We start from the raw sequence: 25814 nt of genomic DNA on the forward strand, positions 1-25814 counted from the left end.
AGTGATTCTTCCACCCAACCAGCATAAATACACCTAAATACTCTGCAGTGATTCTTCACCAACCAGCATAAATACACCTAAATACTCTGCAGTGATTCTTCCACCCAACCAGCATAAATACACCTAAATACTCTGTAGTGATTCTTCCACCCAACCAGCATAAATACACCTAAATACTCTGCAGTGATTCTTCCACCCAACCAGCATAAATACACCTAAATACTCTGCAGTGATTCTTCCACCCAACCAGCATAAATACACCTAAATACTCTGCAGTGATTCTTCCACCCAACCAGCATAAATACACCTAAATACTCTGCAGTGATTCTTCCACCCAACCAGCATAAATACACCTAAATACTCTGCAGTGATTCTTCCACCCAACCAGCATAAATACACCTAAATACTCTGCAGTGATTCTTCCACCCAACCAGCATAAATACACCTAAATACTCTGCAGTGATTCTTCCACCCAACCAGCATAAATACACCTAAATACTCTGCAGTGATTCTTCCACCCAACCAGCATAAATACACCTAAATACTCTGCAGTGATTCTTCCACCCAACCAGCATAAATACACCTAAATACTCTGCAGTGATTCTTCCACCCAACCAGCATAAATACACCTAAATACTCTGCAGTGATTCTTCCACCCAACCAGCATAAATACACCTAAATACTCTGCAGTGATTCTTCCACCCAACCAGCATAAATACACCTAAATACTCTGCAGTGATTCTTCCACCCAACCAGCATAAATACACCTAAATACTCTGCAGTGATTCTTCCACCCAACCAGCATAAATACACCTAAATACTCTGCAGTGATTCTTCCACCCAACCAGCATAAATACACCTAAATACTCTGCTAGTGATTCTTCCACCCAACCAGCATAAATACACCTAAATACTCTGCAGTGATTCTTCCACCCAACCAGCATAAATACACCTAAATACTCTGCAGTGATTCTTCCACCCAACCAGCATAAATACACCTAAATACTCTGCAGTGATTCTTCCACCCAACCAGCATAAATACACCTAAATACTCTGCAGTGATTCTTCCACCCAACCAGCATAAATACACCTAAATACTCTGCAGTGATTCTTCCACCCAACCAGCATAAATACACCTAAATACTCTGCAGTGATTCTTCCACCCAACCAGCATAAATACACCTAAATACTCTGCAGTGATTCTTCCACCCAACCAGCATAAATACACCTAAATACTCTGCAGTGATTCTTCCACCCAACCAGCATAAATACACCTAAATACTCTGCAGTGATTCTTCCACCCAACCAGCATAAATACACCTAAATACTCTGCAGTGATTCTTCCACCCAACCAGCATAAATACACCTAAATACTCTGCAGTGATTCTTCCACCCAACCAGCATAAATACACCTAAATACTCTGCAGTGATTCTTCCACCCAACCAGCATAAATACACCTAAATACTCTGCAGTGATTCTTCCACCCAACCAGCATAAATACACCTAAATACTCTGCAGTGATTCTTCCACCCAACCAGCATAAATACACCTAAATACTCTGCTAGTGATTCTTCCACCCAACCAGCATAAATACACCTAAATACTCTGCAGTGATTCTTCCACCCAACCAGCATAAATACACCTAAATACTCTGCAGTGATTCTTCCACCCAACCAGCATAAATACACCTAAATACTCTGCAGTGATTCTTCCACCCAACCAGCATAAATACACCTAAATACTCTGCAGTGATTCTTCCACCCAACCAGCATAAATACACCTAAATACTCTGCAGTGATTCTTCCACCCAACCAGCATAAATACACCTAAATACTCTGCAGTGATTCTTCCACCCAACCAGCATAAATACACCTAAATACTCTGCAGTGATTCTTCCACCCAACCAGCATAAATACACCTAAATACTCTGCAGTGATTCTTCCACCCAACCAGCATAAATACACCTAAATACTCTGCAGTGATTCTTCCACCCAACCAGCATAAATACACCTAAATACTCTGCAGTGATTCTTCCACCCAACCAGCATAAATACACCTAAATACTCTGCAGTGATTCTTCCACCCAACCAGCATAAATACACCTAAATACTCTGCAGTGATTCTTCCACCCAACCAGCATAAATACACCTAAATACTCTGTAGTGATTCTTCCACCCAACCAGCATAAATACACCTAAATACTCTGCAGTGATTCTTCCACCCAACCAGCATAAATACACCTAAATACTCTGCAGTGATTCTTCCACCCAACCAGCATAAATACACCTAAATACTCTGCAGTGATTCTTCCACCCAACCAGCATAAATACACCTAAATACTCTGCAGTGATTCTTCCACCCAACCAGCATAAATACACCTAAATACTCTGTAGTGATTCTTCCACCCAACCAGCATAAATACACCTAAATACTCTGTAGTGATTCTTCCACCCAACCAGCATAAATACACCTAAATACTCTGCAGTGATTCTTCCACCCAACCAGCATAAATACACCTAAATACTCTGTAGTGATTCTTCCACCCAACCAGCATAAATACACCTAAATACTCTGCAGTGATTCTTCCACCCAACCAGCATAAATACACCTAAATACTCTGCAGTGATTCTTCCACCCAACCAGCATAAATACACCTAAATACTCTGCAGTGATTCTTCCACCCAACCAGCATAAATACACCTAAATACTCTGCAGTGATTCTTCCACCCAACCAGCATAAATACACCTAAATACTCTGTAGTGATTCTTCCACCCAACCAGCATAAATACACCTAAATACTCTGCAGTGATTCTTCCACCCAACCAGCATAAATACACCTAAATACTCTGCAGTGATTCTTCCACCCAACCAGCATAAATACACCTAAATACTCTGCAGTGATTCTTCCACCCAACCAGCATAAATACACCTAAATACTCTGCAGTGATTCTTCCACCCAACCAGCATAAATACACCTAAATACTCTGCAGTGATTCTTCCACCCAACCAGCATAAATACACCTAAATACTCTGCAGTGATTCTTCCACCCAACCAGCATAAATACACCTAAATACTCTGCAGTGATTCTTCCACCCAACCAGCATAAATACACCTAAATACTCTGCAGTGATTCTTCCACCCAACCAGCATAAATACACCTAAATACTCTGCAGTGATTCTTCCACCCAACCAGCATAAATACACCTAAATACTCTGCAGTGATTCTTCCACCCAACCAGCATAAATACACCTAAATACTCTGTAGTGATTCTTCCACCCAACCAGCATAAATACACCTAAATACTCTGTAGTGATTCTTCCACCCAACCAGCATAAATACACCTAAATACTCTGCAGTGATTCTTCCACCCAACCAGCATAAATACACCTAAATACTCTGCAGTGATTCTTCCACCCAACCAGCATAAATACACCTAAATACTCTGTAGTGATTCTTCCACCCAACCAGCATAAATACACCTAAATACTCTGTAGTGATTCTTCCACCCAACCAGCATAAATACACCTAAATACTCTGCAGTGATTCTTCCACCCAACCAGCATAAATACACCTAAATACTCTGTAGTGATTCTTCCACCCAACCAGCATAAATACACCTAAATACTCTGCAGTGATTCTTCCACCCAACCAGCATAAATACACCTAAATACTCTGCAGTGATTCTTCCACCCAACCAGCATAAATACACCTAAATACTCTGCAGTGATTCTTCCACCCAACCAGCATAAATACACCTAAATACTCTGCAGTGATTCTTCCACCCAACCAGCATAAATACACCTAAATACTCTGCAGTGATTCTTCCACCCAACCAGCATAAATACACCTAAATACTCTGCAGTGATTCTTCCACCCAACCAGCATAAATACACCTAAATACTCTGTAGTGATTCTTCCACCCAACCAGCATAAATACACCTAAATACTCTGCAGTGATTCTTCCACCCAACCAGCATAAATACACCTAAATACTCTGCAGTGATTCTTCCACCCAACCAGCATAAATACACCTAAATACTCTGCAGTGATTCTTCCACCCAACCAGCATAAATACACCTAAATACTCTGTAGTGATTCTTCCACCCAACCAGCATAAATACACCTAAATACTCTGTAGTGATTCTTCCACCCAACCAGCATAAATACACCTAAATACTCTGTAGTGATTCTTCCACCCAACCAGCATAAATACACCTAAATACTCTGCAGTGATTCTTCCACCCAACCAGCATAAATACACCTAAATACTCTGTAGTGATTCTTCCACCCAACCAGCATAAATACACCTAAATACTCTGTAGTGATTCTTCCACCCAACCAGCATAAATACACCTAAATACTCTGCAGTGATTCTTCCACCCAACCAGCATAAATACACCTAAATACTCTGCAGTGATTCTTCCACCCAACCAGCATAAATACACCTAAATACTCTGTAGTGATTCTTCCACCCAACCAGCATAAATACACCTAAATACTCTGTAGTGATTCTTCCACCCAACCAGCATAAATCCAACTAAATACTCTGCAGTGATTCTTCCACCCAACCAGCATAAATACACCTAAATACTCTGCAGTGATTCTTCCACCCAACCAGCATAAATACACCTAAATACTCTGTAGTGATTCTTCCACCCAACCAGCATAAATACACCTAAATACTCTGCAGTGATTCTTCCACCCAACCAGCATAAATACACCTAAATACTCTGTAGTGATTCTTCCACCCAACCAGCATAAATACACCTAAATACTCTGTAGTGATTCTTCCACCCAACCAGCATAAATACACCTAAATACTCTGCAGTGATTCTTCCACCCAACCAGCATAAATACACCTAAATACTCTGCAGTGATTCTTCCACCCAACCAGCATAAATACACCTAAATACTCTGTAGTGATTCTTCCACCCAACCAGCATAAATACACCTAAATACTCTGTAGTGATTCTTCCACCCAACCAGCATAAATACACCTAAATACTCTGTAGTGATTCTTCCACCCAACCAGCATAAATACACCTAAATACTCTGTAGTGATTCTTCCACCCAACCAGCATAAATACACCTAAATACTCTGCAGTGATTCTTCCACCCAACCAGCATAAATACACCTAAATACTCTGCAGTGATTCTTCCACCCAACCAGCATAAATACACCTAAATACTCTGTAGTGATTCTTCCACCCAACCAGCATAAATACACCTAAATACTCTGTAGTGATTCTTCCACCCAACCAGCATAAATACACCTAAATACTCTGCAGTGATTCTTCCACCCAACCAGCATAAATACACCTAAATACTCTGCAGTGATTCTTCCACCCAACCAGCATAAATACACCTAAATACTCTGCAGTGATTCTTCCACCCAACCAGCATAAATACACCTAAATACTCTGTAGTGATTCTTCCACCCAACCAGCATAAATACACCTAAATACTCTGCAGTGATTCTTCCACCCAACCAGCATAAATACACCTAAATACTCTGTAGTGATTCTTCCACCCAACCAGCATAAATACACCTAAATACTCTGCAGTGATTCTTCCACCCAACCAGCATAAATACACCTAAATACTCTGTAGTGATTCTTCCACCCAACCAGCATAAATACACCTAAATACTCTGCAGTGATTCTTCCACCCAACCAGCATAAATACACCTAAATACTCTGTAGTGATTCTTCCACCCAACCAGCATAAATACACCTAAATACTCTGTAGTGATTCTTCCACCCAACCAGCATAAATACACCTAAATACTCTGTAGTGATTCTTCCACCCAACCAGCATAAATACACCTAAATACTCTGTAGTGATTCTTCCACCCAACCAGCATAAATACACCTAAATACTCTGCAGTGATTCTTCCACCCAACCAGCATAAATACACCTAAATACTCTGCAGTGATTCTTCCACCCAACCAGCATAAATACACCTAAATACTCTGTAGTGATTCTTCCACCCAACCAGCATAAATACACCTAAATACTCTGCAGTGATTCTTCCACCCAACCAGCATAAATACACCTAAATACTCTGCAGTGATTCTTCCACCCAACCAGCATAAATACACCTAAATACTCTGTAGTGATTCTTCCACCCAACCAGCATAAATACACCTAAATACTCTGCAGTGATTCTTCCACCCAACCAGCATAAATACACCTAAATACTCTGTAGTGATTCTTCCACCCAACCAGCATAAATACACCTAAATACTCTGTAGTGATTCTTCCACCCAACCAGCATAAATACACCTAAATACTCTGTAGTGATTCTTCCACCCAACCAGCATAAATACACCTAAATACTCTGCAGTGATTCTTCCACCCAACCAGCATAAATACACCTAAATACTCTGCAGTGATTCTTCCACCCAACCAGCATAAATACACCTAAATACTCTGCAGTGATTCTTCCACCCAACCAGCATAAATACACCTAAATACTCTGCAGTGATTCTTCCACCCAACCAGCATAAATACACCTAAATACTCTGCAGTGATTCTTCCACCCAACCAGCATAAATACACCTAAATACTCTGCAGTGATTCTTCCACCCAACCAGCATAAATACACCTAAATACTCTGCAGTGATTCTTCCACCCAACCAGCATAAATACACCTAAATACTCTGCAGTGATTCTTCCACCCAACCAGCATAAATACACCTAAATACTCTGCAGTGATTCTTCCACCCAACCAGCATAAATACACCTAAATACTCTGCAGTGATTCTTCCACCCAACCAGCATAAATACACCTAAATACTCTGCAGTGATTCTTCCACCCAACCAGCATAAATACACCTAAATACTCTGCAGTGATTCTTCCACCCAACCAGCATAAATACACCTAAATACTCTGTAGTGATTCTTCCACCCAACCAGCATAAATACACCTAAATACTCTGCAGTGATTCTTCCACCCAACCAGCATAAATACACCTAAATACTCTGTAGTGATTCTTCCACCCAACCAGCATAAATACACCTAAATACTCTGCAGTGATTCTTCCACCCAACCAGCATAAATACACCTAAATACTCTGTAGTGATTCTTCCACCCAACCAGCATAAATACACCTAAATACTCTGCAGTGATTCTTCCACCCAACCAGCATAAATACACCTAAATACTCTGCAGTGATTCTTCCACCCAACCAGTGAAAAGCAGCAGTGGAAGGTGTGTGTTTGGTGCTCAGACTGATCCGTGTTATTCTAACCGGTACTTTTCCGTTTCCCGTCATTCATGGCTGCTGACAGCAGTGAATTTCTGTGTGTGACCCCCCCCACCGACAGATCCAACTCCCTTTACATGACTAACGGGACTTCACACATAAAGACCTTCTTGTCTTCCTCTGGTCGCTGTAGTCCAGTAAAACCTCCTGTGGACATCAGCTGGCTGGAGGACAAACGCGACTGAGGCTTTTATTTTAGTTCAGTTTAGTTTTATTTAAATATGCGGGAACTTTATAACAGTTCAGCATAAATATGTTTTTGTGAGACAATGAAGACTACCAGCCAGCAGAGACGCAACCAGAATCCCAGTCCTGTTCTTGGACCTGGACCGGGTCGGTCCTGGAGGGCTGGATGTTAAACTTAGAATGAAATCTAAAGCAGAAACCCTGAAACGTCTCAGGTTCCCACGCGTTCATACTGTAGGAAGGTCCTTTAATCCGTTTTCTGTTGACAGTTGTTTTTATTTAACATGTTTATGATCATATTAATTTAAAAACAGAATTTATGGCACAAAAAGACACATTAATAAGGAGCCTCTAACATCCACCCTGCATTAAAACACTCCGTTTCTCCATTTTTACTGAAAACCTTTTTTCTTCTCGGATCATTGTTTTTCTTTTATTTCAGATCATTAACATGTTTCTCTTCTTTTCCTGCTTTGTATAAAAGCATGAAGTCGTCGTGTTTGGTCGTGGTGTGTTCAGGGGCCTCGGAAACAGCCGTGATTTCTGTCTGATGCGTTTTAAAGGAGAGGAAAAGAAAACGAGGAAGGTTTCTGTAAACTGTGTCACGTGACTGAATGTGTCACCAGAAGAGACTCTTCATTTAGCCTCTAATCTTTGTTTTACAAGTTGTTTCTATCTTCAGTATTAATGTGCCGTTCTGAATCACAGTCATTTATCATTTATGTCTGCAGGTATAAAAACTGTGCTTTCTGCGCGCGACACTTCATAATGCAGCTTTTCACAAAAGCCTGATGATTTCACACACTGATCTATGATTAATGATTAAAAACACCATTTTTAAAGGATGTTTTTTATGTAAATGTTTATTCTGGATGAGTTTTCTCTTCTTCCTGAGCAGAACAGACTCTAACGGGTCCGTGTCTGTCCCGCTGCAGAAACTTATTTCTTCTTCATGAAAGTTTCATGAATTCTTTTAGAATTAAAATTGATCCAAACTGCAGAAATAAACCAGAAACTTCTCCAACTTTGTTATTAGGATCACATCGAGACTTATTTTATGTTTAAAAACTCCAAACTGCGTCCTGTCCATGGCTGATCATACCACCTAAACTTCATTCCAATGTTAATCATGTATTAATAGTCTTGTTAATGACGCCCCTCCCCCTGTCTCCCCCCTGTCCCCCCGGTCTCCCCCTGTCTCCCCCCTGTCTCCCCCCTGTCTCCCCCGGTCTCCCCCGGTCTCCTTGTCCCCAGTAGCTGCGGGCAGGAGGCGAGGCCGCCAGACCTACAGCCGCTACCAGACCCTGGAGCTGGAGAAGGAGTTCCTCTTCAACCCCTACCTGACGCGCAAGCGCCGCATCGAGGTGTCGCACGCGCTGGCCCTGACGGAGCGCCAGGTGAAGATCTGGTTCCAGAACCGGAGGATGAAATGGAAGAAGGAGAACAACAAGGACAAGTTCCCCAGTAGCAAGAGCGAGCAGGAGGCGGTGGAGAGGGAGAGGAGGGAGAAGGAGCTGCGGGAGGGCAGCGGCAGCGGCAGCGGAGGAGGAGGAGAAGGAGGAGAAGGAGGTGGAGGAGCAGGTTCTGCGGCGGGGGTGGTGGCCACGGCGGGGTCACAGGGATCCGTGAACGAGGACTGTTGTGAGAAAAGCCACAAGCAGATGTAGAGAGGAAGGCTGGAAGACGGGGGGGGGTTCGGACTGTGGCCCCCGGACTGCCCTGCTGGAGTGGACGGACTGAGGAGAAGGGGTCTGCTGACTCCAGGATAAACAGACCTTCAGCCAGAAAGCAGAAGAGGTCATTTCTTTGTGGAACATTTCTATATTGTTAGAAGTTTATCATTAACAGTCTCATCTTTGGCAGCTGTATAGTTTTTAAGTTAAAAATGATGATGGTGCACTTTTTACTGTAATTCTCACTCCAGTGGTGTTGTTGTTATGGTTATGAATTATGATAATTATGAAGACGTAGCAATTAATGACATTTCCAACAACATGAAACTGCCTATTTATGTCGTTTTGGTAGGTCGGGTCTCTTTTCTACACAATCTAACTGTAACTTTAGTTCTTATGTCAATAGTATTTGTTTTATGTTGAATCCTTATTCTTTTAGGGTAAAAAGCATGCGCACAGGGCAGATCAAGGAATAGAACATTCATAAGAATAAAAAGAAATCAATAAAAAGAGAAAAGCACATTGGCAGCTGCTCTGACTGGATTCTTCTCGTCGCTTGTGGCAGTTTGACTCTGCTGTTGTTCAGTAAGCATCTGCCTGCCTTACACCACCCAACCTGTTTTTCTCCACTTAGATTTTAAATGCATGTTTTATGGCCTGTCAGCAGTAAATCCTGTCGTCGCCCACACTGACAACCCGTTCAGCTGCAGGGCCAAACGTCGCATCTACACTTCTTACCACCACTCCCTTACACCCAACCTCACAACCTGCCCACACAAACGTCCACATTCATCCAAACATCACTTTATTTATGAGCAGGTCCTCCACCTCCCATTTACAGTCCTCCATACTCACCAATATGCTGCCTTCCATCATCATCATCATCATCATCACATGATGGCTTGAGGTTGGACTGCAGATGGTTTCCATATGGGAAGATCAAAACTTACACAAATATAGATTACTCTACCATTTGGACTTGATCTTTCTGTTTCTGTATCACATCTTACAGCAAGTCGATCAGGGCAGTGATCAGTCTAAACCCATGAACCCCAAAACGTAGTTTCACCCCGTCTTCAACACAGTGATCCAGTCTCGTCTAAAGCTTCTTTTTCTTTTAGGAATTCCTCACTAAGTTTGGTTAAAGAAGGAAAACTATGGTAAGTTTTATCAGAACCAGGGTTTGAGGTAAAAGCCATTAATAAAACTCAACATTTGAGGAGGTGGAATACGACACTCGGCATGAGGAGTCAAACAGAAAGTTCAGAGGGTGTGATCAGACACCGTTTCCATCAGTGTTCCTCACTCTGAAGACCTTTTTACCAACGTTCTTACTTCAGCTGCAGGATTTCTTGTGAGTACCAGAAGACAGGCATGTTTTTACAGTAGAGGGTGCAAAAACAATGGTTTTCTTCATCATCCTAAATTTATCCCAAACTTCACAAGTCTAAAGTTTCTCATGACCAACAATCTGAATCCTTGGTGAATGCATCCTTCCTTTATGACTGCCACTCTGAAAATAAAGGTTTAGTCCAACATGAACTGACTTGAAGGCACGATATTAGTGAATTATTAATTAACAACAGTGTTTCAACATTTATAAATTGGTCAGAGAGTGTTTTTTTTTATGAATCATTTCAGTCTAAAACTGATGTTGAGAGTCTATGGTGGTTGTTCCAAAGTTCCTGTGGAGTGGAGCGTCACACACATTGCCAACTGCAAGTATTCTAACTTGTACCGTTTAACGCCATGTTTGAGATGTTGGTGCAGAACCATGCAGGAAACAGAATTTCTGCCTGTTCCAGCAACCATCTACAGCCTTACTGGTTTCTCACTGGGAAGAGATGCTTCCAAACGTTGCACTCTTTTTCACAAAAGCAAATGAATTTTCCTTCAGCACCACTGAAGGTCGTTCCCAGACTACACGATGGATTCAAAATGTAAAAACAATTTCTTAATTAAGCAAAGAAGAAAGTCTGAACTTGCCAGATACTGATGAGCAAAGTTATTGCTGTAGTCCAGAAGAAAGCAAGGACAGCGGTGTGTCATCATGTCTGCAGCTGGGAGCCCTTATCCCCGCCTGATGAACCAGCAGGAAGAGTTTAAGTTCTTCTTGTAGTTTTCTACAGATATACGTCTGTCTTCAAATATCATTGTGCCGTTTTGTCAAGTTAGCTGGTTAAATATTTGCAAAAGTAGTTAACCTTTCTGTTCCTAACAAGCCCACAGCAGCAGCTCCTGCCTCCAGACTACCGATGTGGATCGAACAACACGCGATTAAATTCCATTCCCATTTCTGGAGTGAAGATTCGATTCAGAATCGATTCTCTATTCAAACAGATTTTTGATTTATAATCATTTAAGTAACAAAAAGGTGCTAATTTCCCAAGTAACTTCATTCTTCTATAAGCCAGAAAGAACTGAGAAATTTTTACATGTAGGAAACCTTTTTGCTCGTCATTTTTCTTAATTTCAATTATGATAAAACAACACAGCAGGCAGACCATCTTTCTGCATCTATAATTCCCAAGTAAAAAGATCAATAAGAACAATAAAAATGACAAAAAACAAGTTTATTTATTAAAACAAAATCAATTCTTTAACAAAAATATCAATTTTAAAACTGTGAAGCAAAAAAATCCCAATTTTTGATTTTTTTCATTAGATTTCTCCCCCGGACTCCAGACCCTTTAGCATGACTGCATTCTGCACCAAATATCAACTAACTGACATCTATGGCGGTTCAGTAAACTCCATCCTGTTCTCTGTGTATATCAATGGCGTATCCAGGAAATGGTGGCCAATCAATCGATCAACAGGGTTCTGCCGGAGGTTTCCTTCCTGTTAAAAGGGAGTTTTTTCCTTCCCACTGTCGCCAGTGTGCTTGCTCAGGATGGGAGATTGAGTTGGACTCAACTCAATCTGTTGGTTTCCTTAAATAGGCTGTGATGAACTGGTTTCCATTGTGTTTTTTCTGTCTGTAAAGCGTCTTGAGATGGCATTGCCGTTGATCAACCAATCATGTCAAACCAGCTGATCTAGTAGCTTCTGGATCTACTGGCTGAACTATGGTTCTGTTTGGAGGAATAACAGAAGGTTAGGCACCAAACCCCCAATCCCCTTGTAAACCAGTAACACATCCACCCATGTTTCACACTCTGCTCAGCCACGTATGTCGCTGCTATTGCACACATCTTAAACATTTGTTGCCACCTTCTGTAAATATTGCAGAAAACAATGTTTTATAAAAATATTTAACTCAACTTTTTTTAATTCCACCAGGAAGGTTATGTTTTTACCGGCGTTTCTCTGTTTGTTTGTGTTCCAGATAACTCAAAAGGTTTTGGATGGATTTTCATGAAATTTTCAGGAGTTCTTGGAAATGTGAAAAAGAAGAACTGAATTAATTCTGTTGGTGATGCGGATCAGCGTTTGGATCCAGGAACTTTTTCAAGGATTTTTGAACATTGTGAGACATTTGTGCACTTAGGAATAAAAATACAGGACGAGCTTTCTGCATCTTGTAAAATATTTCAAAGATGGATCCTGGAAAAGGAATTGTTCTGGATACTATGATCCAGAATATGATAAAATAGGAGGCCTTTGGATTTTTCATCATGAGAACAAATAATAACAGCATGGGGAGAACTGTGGCGCTTGGTGGAGGTTTGCGCTCTCCGAGTGCTTTTCTAGTTAATACATCAAATGTGTAAGAGAAAGTGTTTTACTGAGAGGACACAACACTTTAAAGATTTGAATAAAACAGAAAGGTTAACAATAGAAAAGGTTGCAAATCATAAAATGCAGATAAACAATTAAAATACAAAAGAAAACTATAGACTTTTAGCCTTCCTCGGTTCCTATGCTATTAAGCTACCAATCAGAACTGGGTTGGCCACAAGGACCAGTGAAATTTCAGGATGGCCTTTTGAATTTCCCAAAGTTGTCACTGGTGCAGGTCTGTCTGTTGTTGGATTGTGAGGATAAAAACAGAAATGAAAAACGTTATTTATTTCCTCAGCTGATGTTAAAAAGAGGAAGTTGACGTCCAGCTGTCACCTTCAGAGCTCCACTGGATGAGCGGACGTCTCCATGTTTAGATGCTCATTTTTCTGCTGTGTCGTCTACAGAAGGCTAGGGTTAGGAGGATAAACAACATTAATTTAGAATTAATGAAAAAGACCCAGTTGTTACAAACGAAGTGATGGCACAATTTTAAAAAAGCAAACTTTGTCTTACATTTTGTTTGTTCAAAGATTTTCTTTACATTACAAACAGTAAGACAAGAAACACATCAATAACACAATTTCCACCCCCAGAGAAAAAAATGTAAGTAAAAACAATGTGGAACATTTTTCTGTGCATGATTGGTAACTCGACTCCACTGATGGACATGCAGGAGCTCGACGAGCAGCGTTGCCAACATTGACTCTGTATTTAGGCAGAGTTCAGACTCCACAGACCATATTTCACATAGACATAAATCCAGCCGGTCAGTAGCAAATCTGTTCTTGGGGACTTTTTGAGACATGAAAGCAATGACCCGCTGCAGCCCCCCCTCCCCCTCCACAAAGCATTCAGAAGCAGCTTGGCCCCCACCCTAGCCATCCCAGTGCTTCATAATGAAGAGTGTGGAAAAAAGCATTGAAAAGTAAACTTTAATATTTAAAATGACACGTGTGTGTGTTCAGTGTTGGTCAGGGATATTTTCTATTTCTCTTTCAACAGTTTTTAATTTAGATGCTGTTATATGCATTTTACAGACTTTACCAAAACTTCCATTTACAATAATAATGTGTGTGTGTGTGTCTGTAATCTGACACAGTTTTCCACTAAAATTAATTTTTGGCTAAGTATTATAACACTATTAACATACAGTTAATTGAGATTAATTAATTAATTATGAAACCTGAATTAACTTATTAATTCAGGTAATTATTAATTAATTACCCTGTATATATAAAACAATACCCAGTATTGTAGTTCCCACCGCTATCTTGGCAGCATCACGCATGTCGTTTCTCCTGGAAAATACACAAAAGGCAAAGGGGTAGAGCTGAGAAGGGGGCTGTAAGTGTGGCGGTGGATTTTTGACATCAAGCTATCTCCAACCTGCATGTAGCTAGGTGCTAACTGAGCTAACCTGGAGCTAGCTGGCTAATGGAGACAGACGGGCTAAAACTACGATGTTAACCAGCTAAAACAGTTGTTCTACATTCCTCCTTTGAAGTGGGATATTGGGTACATGTCAATCATCAGGACACGCCCCTAATTATGCCAAATTTGACATGGAATTACTTCCTCTAGTGGAAGAAAGTTGAACTGCAATTTTTGGCATCTCTGCTTAGGCTTCACTTTTAACTAGCAGAGGTTGTTAAATCCTCTCTCTATTTGCCTCAGTGTTATTCGACTGCTAAGTTAGCTCTTTTCTTGTTGTGCAAACATTAAAAAATGTGACAAACTTTTTCACATCTTTCAGCCAGCGTTTATTCAGAACAATGGCAGTAAGTGTCTGATGAGCTGCAGGACATCACAGTATCCGTCTGTCTTTGTTTTGCTGTAGAAGCTAAACATGGCTAGCTGAATTTAATCACCTACAGAACAAAGCTAATGTGAATCTCTAAACATTTCTGCAGGTTGGACTGCTTTGCATCCAATAAATGCATTTCCTATAATTCATGTAAATATTAAAGTGACAAAACGCTGAGCAACTGGCCTGGTTTAGTTTTATGGTTTTCATAAGCTGTTCAGTGGGAAGCAGAACTGCGGTAATGTCCTATAAGCTAACAGCTAATGCTGACATTTTCATAACAATAAGTTAATGACATGGGTTGTGCCAAAGTTACTGCTTCAATACTCAAAACTACCGTTTATAGTTATGTTTGGGGCATTTTTGATCTGTGTGAGAGTGTTTTATTTTTTTTATTTTTTGTGAGTGTCATGAATAGGGACCTTAATATTGCGACAGTGTAGTGTGACCTGTGGGAAGCTACAGGTTTAGTGCCACCAGTGACACAGTGTCTTTTTTTAAATCCTGGACCAACCAGCTTTGATTCCTGATCTAAACCAAATGGTTTTAGTGCCACCACTTAATAAAAAAGGTTTTAGTGGGTAAAAAGTGAGTCAGGAATGAGATCCTGTTCCTTGTGGGGGAGTTGAAACATCTTGGTGTCTTGTTTATGACTGCTGGCAGAATGGAGCGAGGGTAGTCAGGCGGATCCTTGCAATTTTCATCGGGATATGGACTCTGTGGACTCGGTCTGTAACGGTGAAGACAGACCTGAACTGAAGGCCAAAGATCTCAATTTACCAGTTGATTTACGTTCCCACACCTATGGTCACCAGCTGTGAGTAGTGACCTAAAGAACGAGATCAGAAAGCAGATGGTAGAAAAATACGAAAGTAACCAAAAATTTCTGGAAATGTTGGTGGAAAATTGTTTTATATTATTAGTGTATTGTTTTATTTTAGGTGCTAATATAAACAATTCCATAATCAAAGGTTCCACAGCTTTAATTAATACTGTCATGTCATGTGTTTTTCATTGTATTTCTGCAGTGAAAGATCAGGAGATATCTTGCTTAGGATAGCAGAAACAGCAGTTTTGTTTTTTCCATCTAAAGCAACTCTTTAGCAGAGGCAGTTGTGAATGACATAAGCTGAAAATAAATGTTAAAAAACAGTGAAATTCATGTCTTCTTAGCAGCTTCACACGTGCAATTCCAGTTATATAGCAACAGGTTATATATTGGTATTTTCCACTAATTACTTATGTCTTTCTAGCCTTCAACTCAGCCAGTAAAAGATTTAAAAATGTGCTGGATTTTTGTCAGTATATGAGCTCAAACTCAAGCTTGTGCTTATTTTTCTGTTGCCAATCAGACATGCAGTTCCTAGCTGTATATTCATAATTCAGCAAATTAAAGTGTATTGAACTGATCTTTTTTTGTATGTTTTAAATAAATTTTTCCTTTTCAGATTAAACATCTGGAGGGAAGGTCAGTCACCTGTTGGACCTCATGATGTAAGAGGGGCTTGTTGTTATGTGACTGGTGAGGCAATGGTAAGTCAAGAAGAGAAGTATAAAGTGGAAGAATAATTTAAATGCTAATTTAGATATTTGTGGTGCACCGATAACTCAATTCCCTTGTAAAAGCTTTACATTAGACCTCCCATGGCTAAAAATGATCTGTTTTAAATGATAATTCCCCTATAATCATCTGGCTTATTAAAATATCCAACAATCTGCTGCAACTGACTGACTCTGTTACCATGGAGTCTTTCTCAATCTGCCATCTTGTCAAGCCGAAACTGTCAAGTATCTCAAAAAAGGAAGGTAATCTAGCTAGGATGGGGCAGTAGCAGAAATATGTTAAAATATAAGAACTTATGTCTGCAGGAATTGTGAGGAGCAGTGAGTATTTCCAAAGTTTTGCGACGACTTCTTTTCCTCAGTCCCAGTCAGTCTCGTCTGATTTAAGCAAATTTTTCTGTCACCTTTGAAGCAACACACAATTGCATCTCTTTGTTCGATGCAGTTTGGCTTTTGGAGGACACATCTGTCCATCTGCCTGTAGGGGCAGAGAGCGAAGCTACCAGACACATCAGGGAAGGTGTGAAAGAGCTTCATCCAACAACACCGTTGTCATGAAACTGACTCCGTCACATAATGTCTTTATATGCGTAAGCACATGATGATAATACTCTGTTGAAATGTGTGAAAAAAGTTAACAAGGATGTTCTTCATTTTTCAGGGGAGGAGCTTAAAGAAAGATTTCCCCAGTTCCTCATCAAGTAATCAGCTGCAGCAGGATAAAAGACCAGCTCAGCCATGCAGTCATCGCCAGATTGTTGTTCACCGAGTGCTAACAGCTCTTGGCCATCTCAACAAATCGTCCTGCTTGCTTTATTGTCCCATCTAGCTTGGTTTTTATCTGTTTCTGACCAAACGATCCTGAATGCCTGCCCGCTTGTTTGTCTGCCTACCTGCCTACCTACCTGCCCGCCTAACTATCTATCTGCCTACCTACCTGCCTACCTACCTACCTACCTGCCTACCTACCTGCCTGCCTACCTACCTACCTGTCTACCTACCTGCCTACCTGCCTACCTACCTGCCCGCCTAACTATCTATCTGCCTACCTACCTACCTACCTGCCTACCTACCTGCCTGCCTACCTACCTGCCTACCTACCTGCCTGCCTACCTACCTACCTGTCTACCTACCTGCCTACCTACCTGCCTGCCTAACTATCTATCTGCCTACCTACCTATCTATCTGCCTACCTATCAGCCTACCTACCTACCTGTCTACCTGCCTGCCTGCCTACCTACCTACCTACCTGCCTGCCTACCTATCTATCTGCCTACCTACCTGCCTGCCTACCTATCTATCTGCCTACCTATCTGCCTACCTGCCTGCCTACCTACCTGCCTGCCTGCCTGTCTACCTGCATGCCTACCTACCTGCCTGTCTACCTGCCTGCCTGCCTAAATGGCTACCTACCTGTCTACCTACCTGCCTACCTGCCCCCCTGCCTACCTATCTGCCTGCCTGCCTGCCGACCTATCAATCTGCCTACCTACCTATCTATCTGCCTACCTACCTACCTGCCTACCTACCTGCCTGCCTACCTATCTATCTGCCTACCTACCTGCCTACCTACCTGCCTGCCTACCTATCTATCTGCCTACCTATCTGCCTACCTACCTGCCTGTCTACCTATCTATCAGCCTACCTATCTGCCTACCCGCCTGCCTACCTATCTATCTGCCTACCTACCTGCCTGCCTGTCTACCTGCATGCCTACCTACCTGCCTGTCTACCTGCCTGCCTGCCTAAATGGCTACCTACCTGTCTACCTACCTGCCTACCTGCCCGCCTGCCTACCTATCTGCCTGCCTGCCTGCCGACCTATCAATCTGCCTACCTACCTATCTATCTGCCTACCTACCTACCTGCCTACCTACCTGACTGCCTACCTATCTATCTGCCTACCTACCTACCTGCCTACCTACCTGACTGCCTACCTATCTATCTGCCTACCTACCTATCTATCTGCCTACCTACCTACCTGCCTACCTATCTATCTGCCTACCTACCTGCCTACCTACCTGCCTGCCTACCTATCTATCTGCCTACCTATCTGCCTACCTACCTGCCTGCCTACCTATCTATCAGCCTACCTATCTGCCTACCTGCCTGCCTACCTATCTATCTGCCTACCTACCTGCCTGCCTGTCTACCTGCATGCCTACCTACCTGCCTGTCTACCTGCCTGCCTGCCTAAATGGCTACCTACCTGTCTACCTACCTGCCTACCTGCCCGCCTGCCTACCTATCTGCCTGCCTGCCTGCCGACCTATCAATCTGCCTACCTACCTATCTATCTGCCTACCTACCTACCTGCCTACCTACCTGACTGCCTACCTATCTATCTGCCTACCTACCTACCTGCCTACCTACCTGACTGCCTACCTATCTATCTGCCTACCTACCTATCTATCTGCCTACCTACCTACCTGCCTACCTATCTATCTGCCTACCTACCTGACTGCCTACCTATCTATCTGCCTACCTACCTGCCTGCCTACCTATCTATCTGCCTACCTATCTGCCTAACTGCCTGCCTACCTACCTGCCTGCCTACCTATCTATCTGCCTACCTACCTACCTGCCTACCTACCTGACTGCCTACCTATCTATCTGCCTACCTACCTATCTATCTGCCTACCTACCTACCTGCCTACCTACCTGACTGCCTACCTATCAATCTGCCTACCTACCTATCTATCTGCCTACCTACCTACCTGCCTACCTACCTGACTGCCTACCTATCTATCTGCCTACCTACCTGCCTGCCTACCTATCTATCTGCCTACCTATCTGCCTAACTGCCTGCCTACCCACCTGCCTGCCTGTCTACCTGCCTACCTATCTATCTGCCTACCTATCTGCCTGCCTGCCTACCTATCTATCTGCCTGCCTGCCTACCTATCTGCCTGCCTGCCTGCCTACCTGCCTATCTGCCTGCCAACCTGCCTGCCTGCCTACCTATCTGCCTGCCTGCCTGCCTACCTGCCTATCTGCCTGCCAACCTGCCTATCTGCCTACCTGCCTGCCTGCCTACCTGCCTGCCTGCCTGCCTACATGTCTGCCTACCTGCCTGCCTGCCTATCTGCCTGACTGCCTGCCTGCCTGCCTGCCTACCTACCTACCTACCTGCCTGCCTGCCTACCTATCTGCCTGCCTGCCTGCCAACGTGCCTACCTGCCTGCCTACCTGCCTGTCAACCTGCCTATCTACCTACCTACCTGACTGCCCGCCCGCCTATCTGCCTGCCTGCCTGCCTACCTGCATGCCTACCTGCCTGCCTGCCTAAATGGCTACCTACCTACCTGCCTGCCTATCTGCCTGCCTGCCTGCCTGCCTACCTACCTGCCGACCTGCCTGCCTACCTACCTGCCTACCTGCCTGCCTGCCTACCTACCTGCCGACCTGCCTGCCTACCTACCTGCCTACCTGCCTGCCTGCCTAAATGGCTACCTACCTGCCAACCTGCATACCTGCTTGCCAACCTGCACTTACCCAGTAAATCAATAAACGCTTTAATTGAATCTCGATCTGTGTCTGCGCTTCGATCCTGGGAGTCACTCCCAAACCGTAACCATTTTTACAGATTTGGGGATTCAACACACACATAAGGTGCACCAGGTTAAAAGGTGCACCGCCAATTTTTGCTAAAATGAGCGACTTTCAAGAGCGCCTTAAGTGTTAGTTTGAAGCACACTCTGGACAATATTGTTCATTCATTCTCCTGTCATTTGACAGACTGTTTTATGCAAAGCAACTTACATGTGAGAAGTGATGAATTAACTGTAACAATCAACCTAACATGCATGTTTTGTGGGTGGGAGAAATCTGGGGAGGACATCCATACCCCACACAGAAAGGCTACTGTTCTAACCTGTCCACCCAGCAACATTCTTGCCGTGAGGCAGCAATGCTAACCACTATGCCACCATGCTGCCCATGACATTACCAGTCCTTCCTGTGGTCTGTGGGCAGCCCTGCTAGTTTTGGTAAAAAGCAAGGAGGTGATCTCAGGTTTTGTGTCAACTACAGGAAATGTGATATTATGAAGAAAGATGTATCTCCTCCTTGGATTTGATGAAGCATTGGACAGCCTTATCCATGCCTGCTGGTTTTTGTCTCTTGATTAAGCCAGTGGCTATTGGCAAGTGGAAGTTGACACTAAAGAGGATCACAAGACTGTTTTTATTACCCATCAAGGGCCATCTGACTTCAGTGTTTTTAGGGCTGTGTAATGCACCAAGCACATTTCAGCATTTCACGGATCTTATTCTCGCTGGTCTGCAAGTGTTTGTCTTGTATGTTGATGGTTGCGGCTGTACTTTCCAGGAATATTTCGTATGTCTTCGGTGTGCAGGGACTGGCTAATCTCAAAGTTAAGCCACCCAAGTGTTTCTATAAAGGTCAGTTGTCCAGGGCTTGTGATCTGTGCTGAAGAAGTAATGCCAGATCCTGCTAAAGTTGAGGCAGTGATGGAGGGGCCAACCCCACTAATCAGATGGAGGTTTAGTTTTTTAGGATGTTCCCCACCCTTTGCATCATTTAACAGAAAAGAGCAGGCACTTTCAGGGGACTGTGCAATGCCAAGAAGCTTTCGATAAGCTCAGGCACTGGAATAACTGCTCCAGTGTCGGCACATTCAGATCCTAATAAGCATCTCGTTTTGGATACTGAAGCCAATGAAGTCCCAGGAAGGAGGAAGGTTGCGAAGGTTTGAGCAAGTTATTGCATATACCAGAAGGGCCCTTACAAGTGTCACACACAGTGTGAGGTTCTTCACATATCAGCTAAAAAGCTGTTTCTACTGTTGAGAACGAAAATAAACCAGTGAAACACCAAATGAAATGGCTAAAAACAGTTCAATAAAAGTCGTGAGAGGTATGAAAAGCAACAATTTAAAAGAGTCTAGGGCATGAGGGTTTCTTCAGGATAAAACCAGTTCAAAAAGGAGGAGCAACTATGGCTGAAAGGGGGCAAAGATGGGCCCGTGTCCAGCCAGTCGCTTGCACCGGCCCTGTCGCTCTTCCCTGGCTCCTCTTCAGTGGCCGCTGTAGCAGATGGAGAGCAAGCGCTAAATGTCTGATGCTGGCAAGTGATGAGCCACATGCACACAGAAAGATGATTTTTGGTTATTTTTCCTTTACTTATCATTTTGTGATAAATAAACTACGTATTTTCTGGCTCTGCGGCTCGCCCTCTCCTTCCTCGCCTTTTGTTATGTCCGCCTGTGTCTGCCTTCCCTCCAGCTCTCTGTCCCTTTTACTCCAACCTGCTGTCTTGACTACCTCTTCTTCACTGCTCCGTTTGCTGGCCTCCTCAGTCTTCACCTCTCTCCACTGAAACACCCCAGCAGTCCTTGTTCTCTGCACCAATCACTGGGCATGCGACACAGTCTCCAGGTGTCTGCTATCATGCCAGTTTGAACCAATAAAATCACGAGGAACAATCCATGCAGAAATATAAAGAAAGCCACTAAAAACATGCAATCAAATCATGTTAAATAACAAGACTGAAAAAAAAACCTGGATCAAACTGTATAAAAGTGATTGTTATCACTGTGACACAAATATGCTACAACAACAACAAAAAGATGCATGTAATTTTAAGTGCATTCCTGAACTGGCTACCCACTTTGGCTGACCTTCCCATCCACACCTCCCTCCCCAGGCAAGTAAAAGTCTAGCAGATCTGCAACAAACAGTCAGTTTTAAAAGGAAAAGGGAGGAAAGTTCCCTTAACTCGTACAACACCAGTTAAGTTGTGAGAATATTAATCACTTTTAAAAAGACCCTTTTTTTTTCTAAAGGAACTAAAAGTTACTTTTAACAAACAACTCAGTTACTTTTCAGTGTATGTAATCAAAAAGTAACTGAGGTACTTTTCAAATGAAGTGACTTATAACTGCATGATAACATTTTTCAGTCACCACCACAACACTGCTGGGCAGCTCATACAACTGGACCTTGTAGTTTTCACCTGAGTAGGACAGAGGTGAGTAGAGAGAAGAATGCAAACACTGTTGGGGCTGCAAGCATGGATCCAACTGTGGGACTCATGGTTCAGTAGTTCTAGTAGAAGAACCAAAAGTATCTGTGGTAAAAGGCCTCAGACAACAGTTCAAGTTGAAGGGTTACAAACCCAAACCAGGCAGGGTGTGTCAGGTGATCTGCAGCTGCGGGGAGAGAGTCCAGCGCTGACCGGGGTGAGGAACGGAAGCTCCACCAGTAGGAGGCTTAACAGCAGGAGGGTAATGAAGGGGTGGGCTGCAGGTGAGGTGAAACAGGCGATGATCACCTCTGGAGTCAGCCGGTGGCCGCGGAGGAAAACTCAACTCAACTCAGCTCAACTTTATTTATAAAGCCCTTTAAAACAACCAGAGTTGAAACAAAGTGTTGTACACAATCAGCCAAAATAAAAACAGAATAAAACAGTTCAAATGCAAATAAAAAACACAATAAAACAACAGGTTATACAAGGAATACAGAACTAAAACAATAAAACTAACTGAATAAATAGGAAGTAAAAACCAATGATAAAAATAAACTACAGCACACTGACCGGAAGCTGTCTTCTGTTGGGTTAAAGGCAAAGGAATAAAAACGGGTTATAAGATGAACCCTGAGCGCGCCTGAAAGAAAAAAGGAAAACTAAAAATCAAAACAGCACTCTGTGGTCAGGAGCCGCATCATTACAACCACTGGCACACGGAAACACATAAAACTAAAGAAATACAACATCTCATCATCAATCCCAGAATGGAGCATTTTGCACTCAGGTTATCTTGTTCAGATTTCCTACCTACTCAGCTACATGACACTGTAAAGGAATCACAATCGTCAGTGCAACAGAACACCATAAGACACTTTTCTGGCCAGAAAATGACAAACTTCCCCAGAAAAGTTCCAAACACTGATGTTTTCACCAGTTAAACCTAATGCAACAACCATGATGGAGTGTTAACATAAAGGGAACTGTGAACATGGATTAACAGAGTATTTACCAGATTATTTCATGTTTTATATTGTTGGTGGTGAAGAAGGACTGTAGGACTGTCTATCCATCTATTTATATCTGTGTATGTACTATCTATGTACTGTATCTATCTGTAGTTTCATGGAATGAGCTGAAGGCCGGAACGGCTGATAACTGTGCTTGAATGTTGGTTTTTAGGAGAGTTGGGAGACTAAAAGAGGAGTGAAGGAGGAGAGTTGGGTGTTAAGTTGAGTCGGTCATAGTAATTATGTTAAACTCTCGTTAAATTGTTGACCTTGTTGCGCAGCAGCAGCGACCACTAGCTGAGCAATGCCTGTCTGTGTCCATCACATCTCTAAAAGTCTCCCTCTCTACGGAGAATCGCTTTGGGATTGCTCATAGAGGTGTTTAGAAAGGACACCAGGAGTGCAGAGAAGGATGGAGCGTTTTTCTGACCTGTCTGAAAATGAAACGAACACACGGTGCTTGTCGAAGCTTCCTATTTGCTGAAGTACTCAGGAGCTCCCAGCTGCTGTGTCCTTCTTTTCCCGGTTCCACAGATGATCATCCCACCAAACAAAAACTTGCCATCACTTTGAGGGTTAGTTTATCTTTTATTTATGACCTTTACTTTCATGTTCCTGATGGTCAAAGCGGATGTCTGTGACAGCAGACTTCAGTGACTGGGCCCTGAGGACACAAAGCTCTGTGGGAGTTTACTTTCAGATACTCAAACGTCCTGCTTTATGAAGGGAGGAATTTAAGGCTTTTTAAAGATGGTTTTTTTTTTTTTTTTTGTAACATGATTTTTTTTTCATTTTGCCAGTAAAACAGGCTTCGAGCCACATAGAAGTTCTGTTATAAACATATCAGGACTAACCTGATCCTTCCAAAGTTTTACCCATGAATGAGTTTATTTAAAATAACAGAATTGATCATTTCTGTTTCTTGTTCATGAATATATTTCACACCCCCAGCATTGGTCCTACAGGTAGCATAAGTAAAACTTGCATGAATAAGTTTTTCTACATTCGACCAGCCAAGGTCAAGGTTTGGATGGAGAAGCTAAATTCTGCACTTTTAACCAACCTGTGAACTTTTAAATCAACATACAGTAAGTTACATCAGTTAAATGATCACATTCTGTCAAAACTATCATGGTTTCCATGTTACAAGGAAACCAGGATAGATATCACTTTCAAGGTTCCCATGGAAACCAATACATGCAACTTTCTGTAATAAAACTGCAGGAAAACAATGCACGTGGATGGAAAAGTTAAAAGCTGTAGCAGTTCAACTATCAGCCATGAGATTTAATTTTATCCTTCACTTAAGCAGATAAAACCTCAATGAAGTCAAATTGCAGACACAAAGCAGCCACACCATGGCGTCAACCATGAGCTTGTACCCGACATGTTCAGAGTTCCTTTCACTGGAAGTAAAGGGCCAAGGCTCCTGAAGACCAACCCCACACCACCACCACAGATTATAGTTTAAATCTCCTGATTTTACATCATTTTTGAGGATTTGAAGTCTGTAGAATGTAGAAAGGTGATAATGGCCCACTGTCCCATACGAATGGGCTTCAATGCAGATGCCTAAATGTTTGTACACAAAACTGTTATACTTGTTTTTACCAATATAAGTACATTGATAATAGGAAGCTAAAATGATCTTTTGAATATTGTAAATAAAACATTTTAGGTTTCATTCAAAATATTATCAGGATGTAAAATAAATAAAAACTTCTGCACACTTAGAATTATGTTAGGTTGAGTGCAAAAATAAAATACTAAATAAATCAGTGAAATTATTTTAAAGATATTACAATCATTTTTCTGCACTTTCTGTCTTTTTGTTGTTGCTTTTGAACCAGAAAAATAACAGACAATTCAAGAGAGACAATTCAGTGTTGATTTATCATAGGATGTGAATGTCTGCAAGTTATTTTTGGTTTAAAAATCAAAGGCACCGTTTGTGGGAGCAGCCTGCCCAGATTTAATTTAGTGAACATATGATACAAACTTTAAAAACATTTTTTCTTCGTTAGAAAACACAACTTCTGCCTTTATTTTTGTTGTTCCAGAACCAGAAAAGTTGAACAAACACCATGATAAAGCTCCAGCATTGTCTTACCTCACTTGATATCTGTGTTTTGGAGAACATGCCGAGACCTCGTGGTTATTTCACACATTTCTGTGAAGACAGGTTGTTCAGACGAGCCAGACAAAGTATCTTAGAACTGAATTCAGAGAATGAAAAAGTGAAAAATGTACAAATACATCAGTTGTGACGCGATCAAAACACTTTCAAAATGTGGGAACAGGTTGCTCCTCCATGTTCTTCTCAGTTACCAACTTTTAGGAAACTCTACAGAATTCAGTGAAAACACGACATTGGGGGTACCGATGCTGAACAGAGGGAGCCTCAGCAGGTGTCCATACATGACAAATTAGAACACATTTGTAGTTTATAGTAAAGTGGCCCTGCGATGGACTGGTGAGCTGTCCAGGGTGTACCCTGCCTGTCGCCCAAAGCCAGCTGGGATAGGCTCCAGCTTCCCCGCGACCCTGAATTGGAATAATTCAGAAAATGAATGAATGAATGAGTTAAGTGTT

The 25814-nt window shown here is 42.3% G+C and overlaps 1 protein-coding gene across 1 annotated transcript in view; it reads left to right on the forward strand.

The window, feature by feature from the left end:
* Positions 1-9582, forward strand: part of hoxb8a (homeobox B8a) — a gene marked incomplete at its 5' end in the record, with an annotated part of 10481 nt that extends 899 nt beyond the window's left edge. The window contains one exon of the mRNA XM_079252845.1: positions 8713-9582. Coding sequence (XP_079108971.1) covers positions 8713-9125 — 413 coding nt within the window. The 3' untranslated portion in view covers positions 9126-9582. The remainder of the gene's footprint in view (positions 1-8712) is intronic.
* Positions 9583-25814: the final 16232 nt, after the last annotated feature.

This window comes from Telmatherina bonti, assembly GCF_933228915.1.
Source record: "Telmatherina bonti genome assembly, chromosome: 14".
Taxonomy (NCBI): Eukaryota; Metazoa; Chordata; class Actinopteri; order Atheriniformes; family Telmatherinidae; genus Telmatherina; species Telmatherina bonti.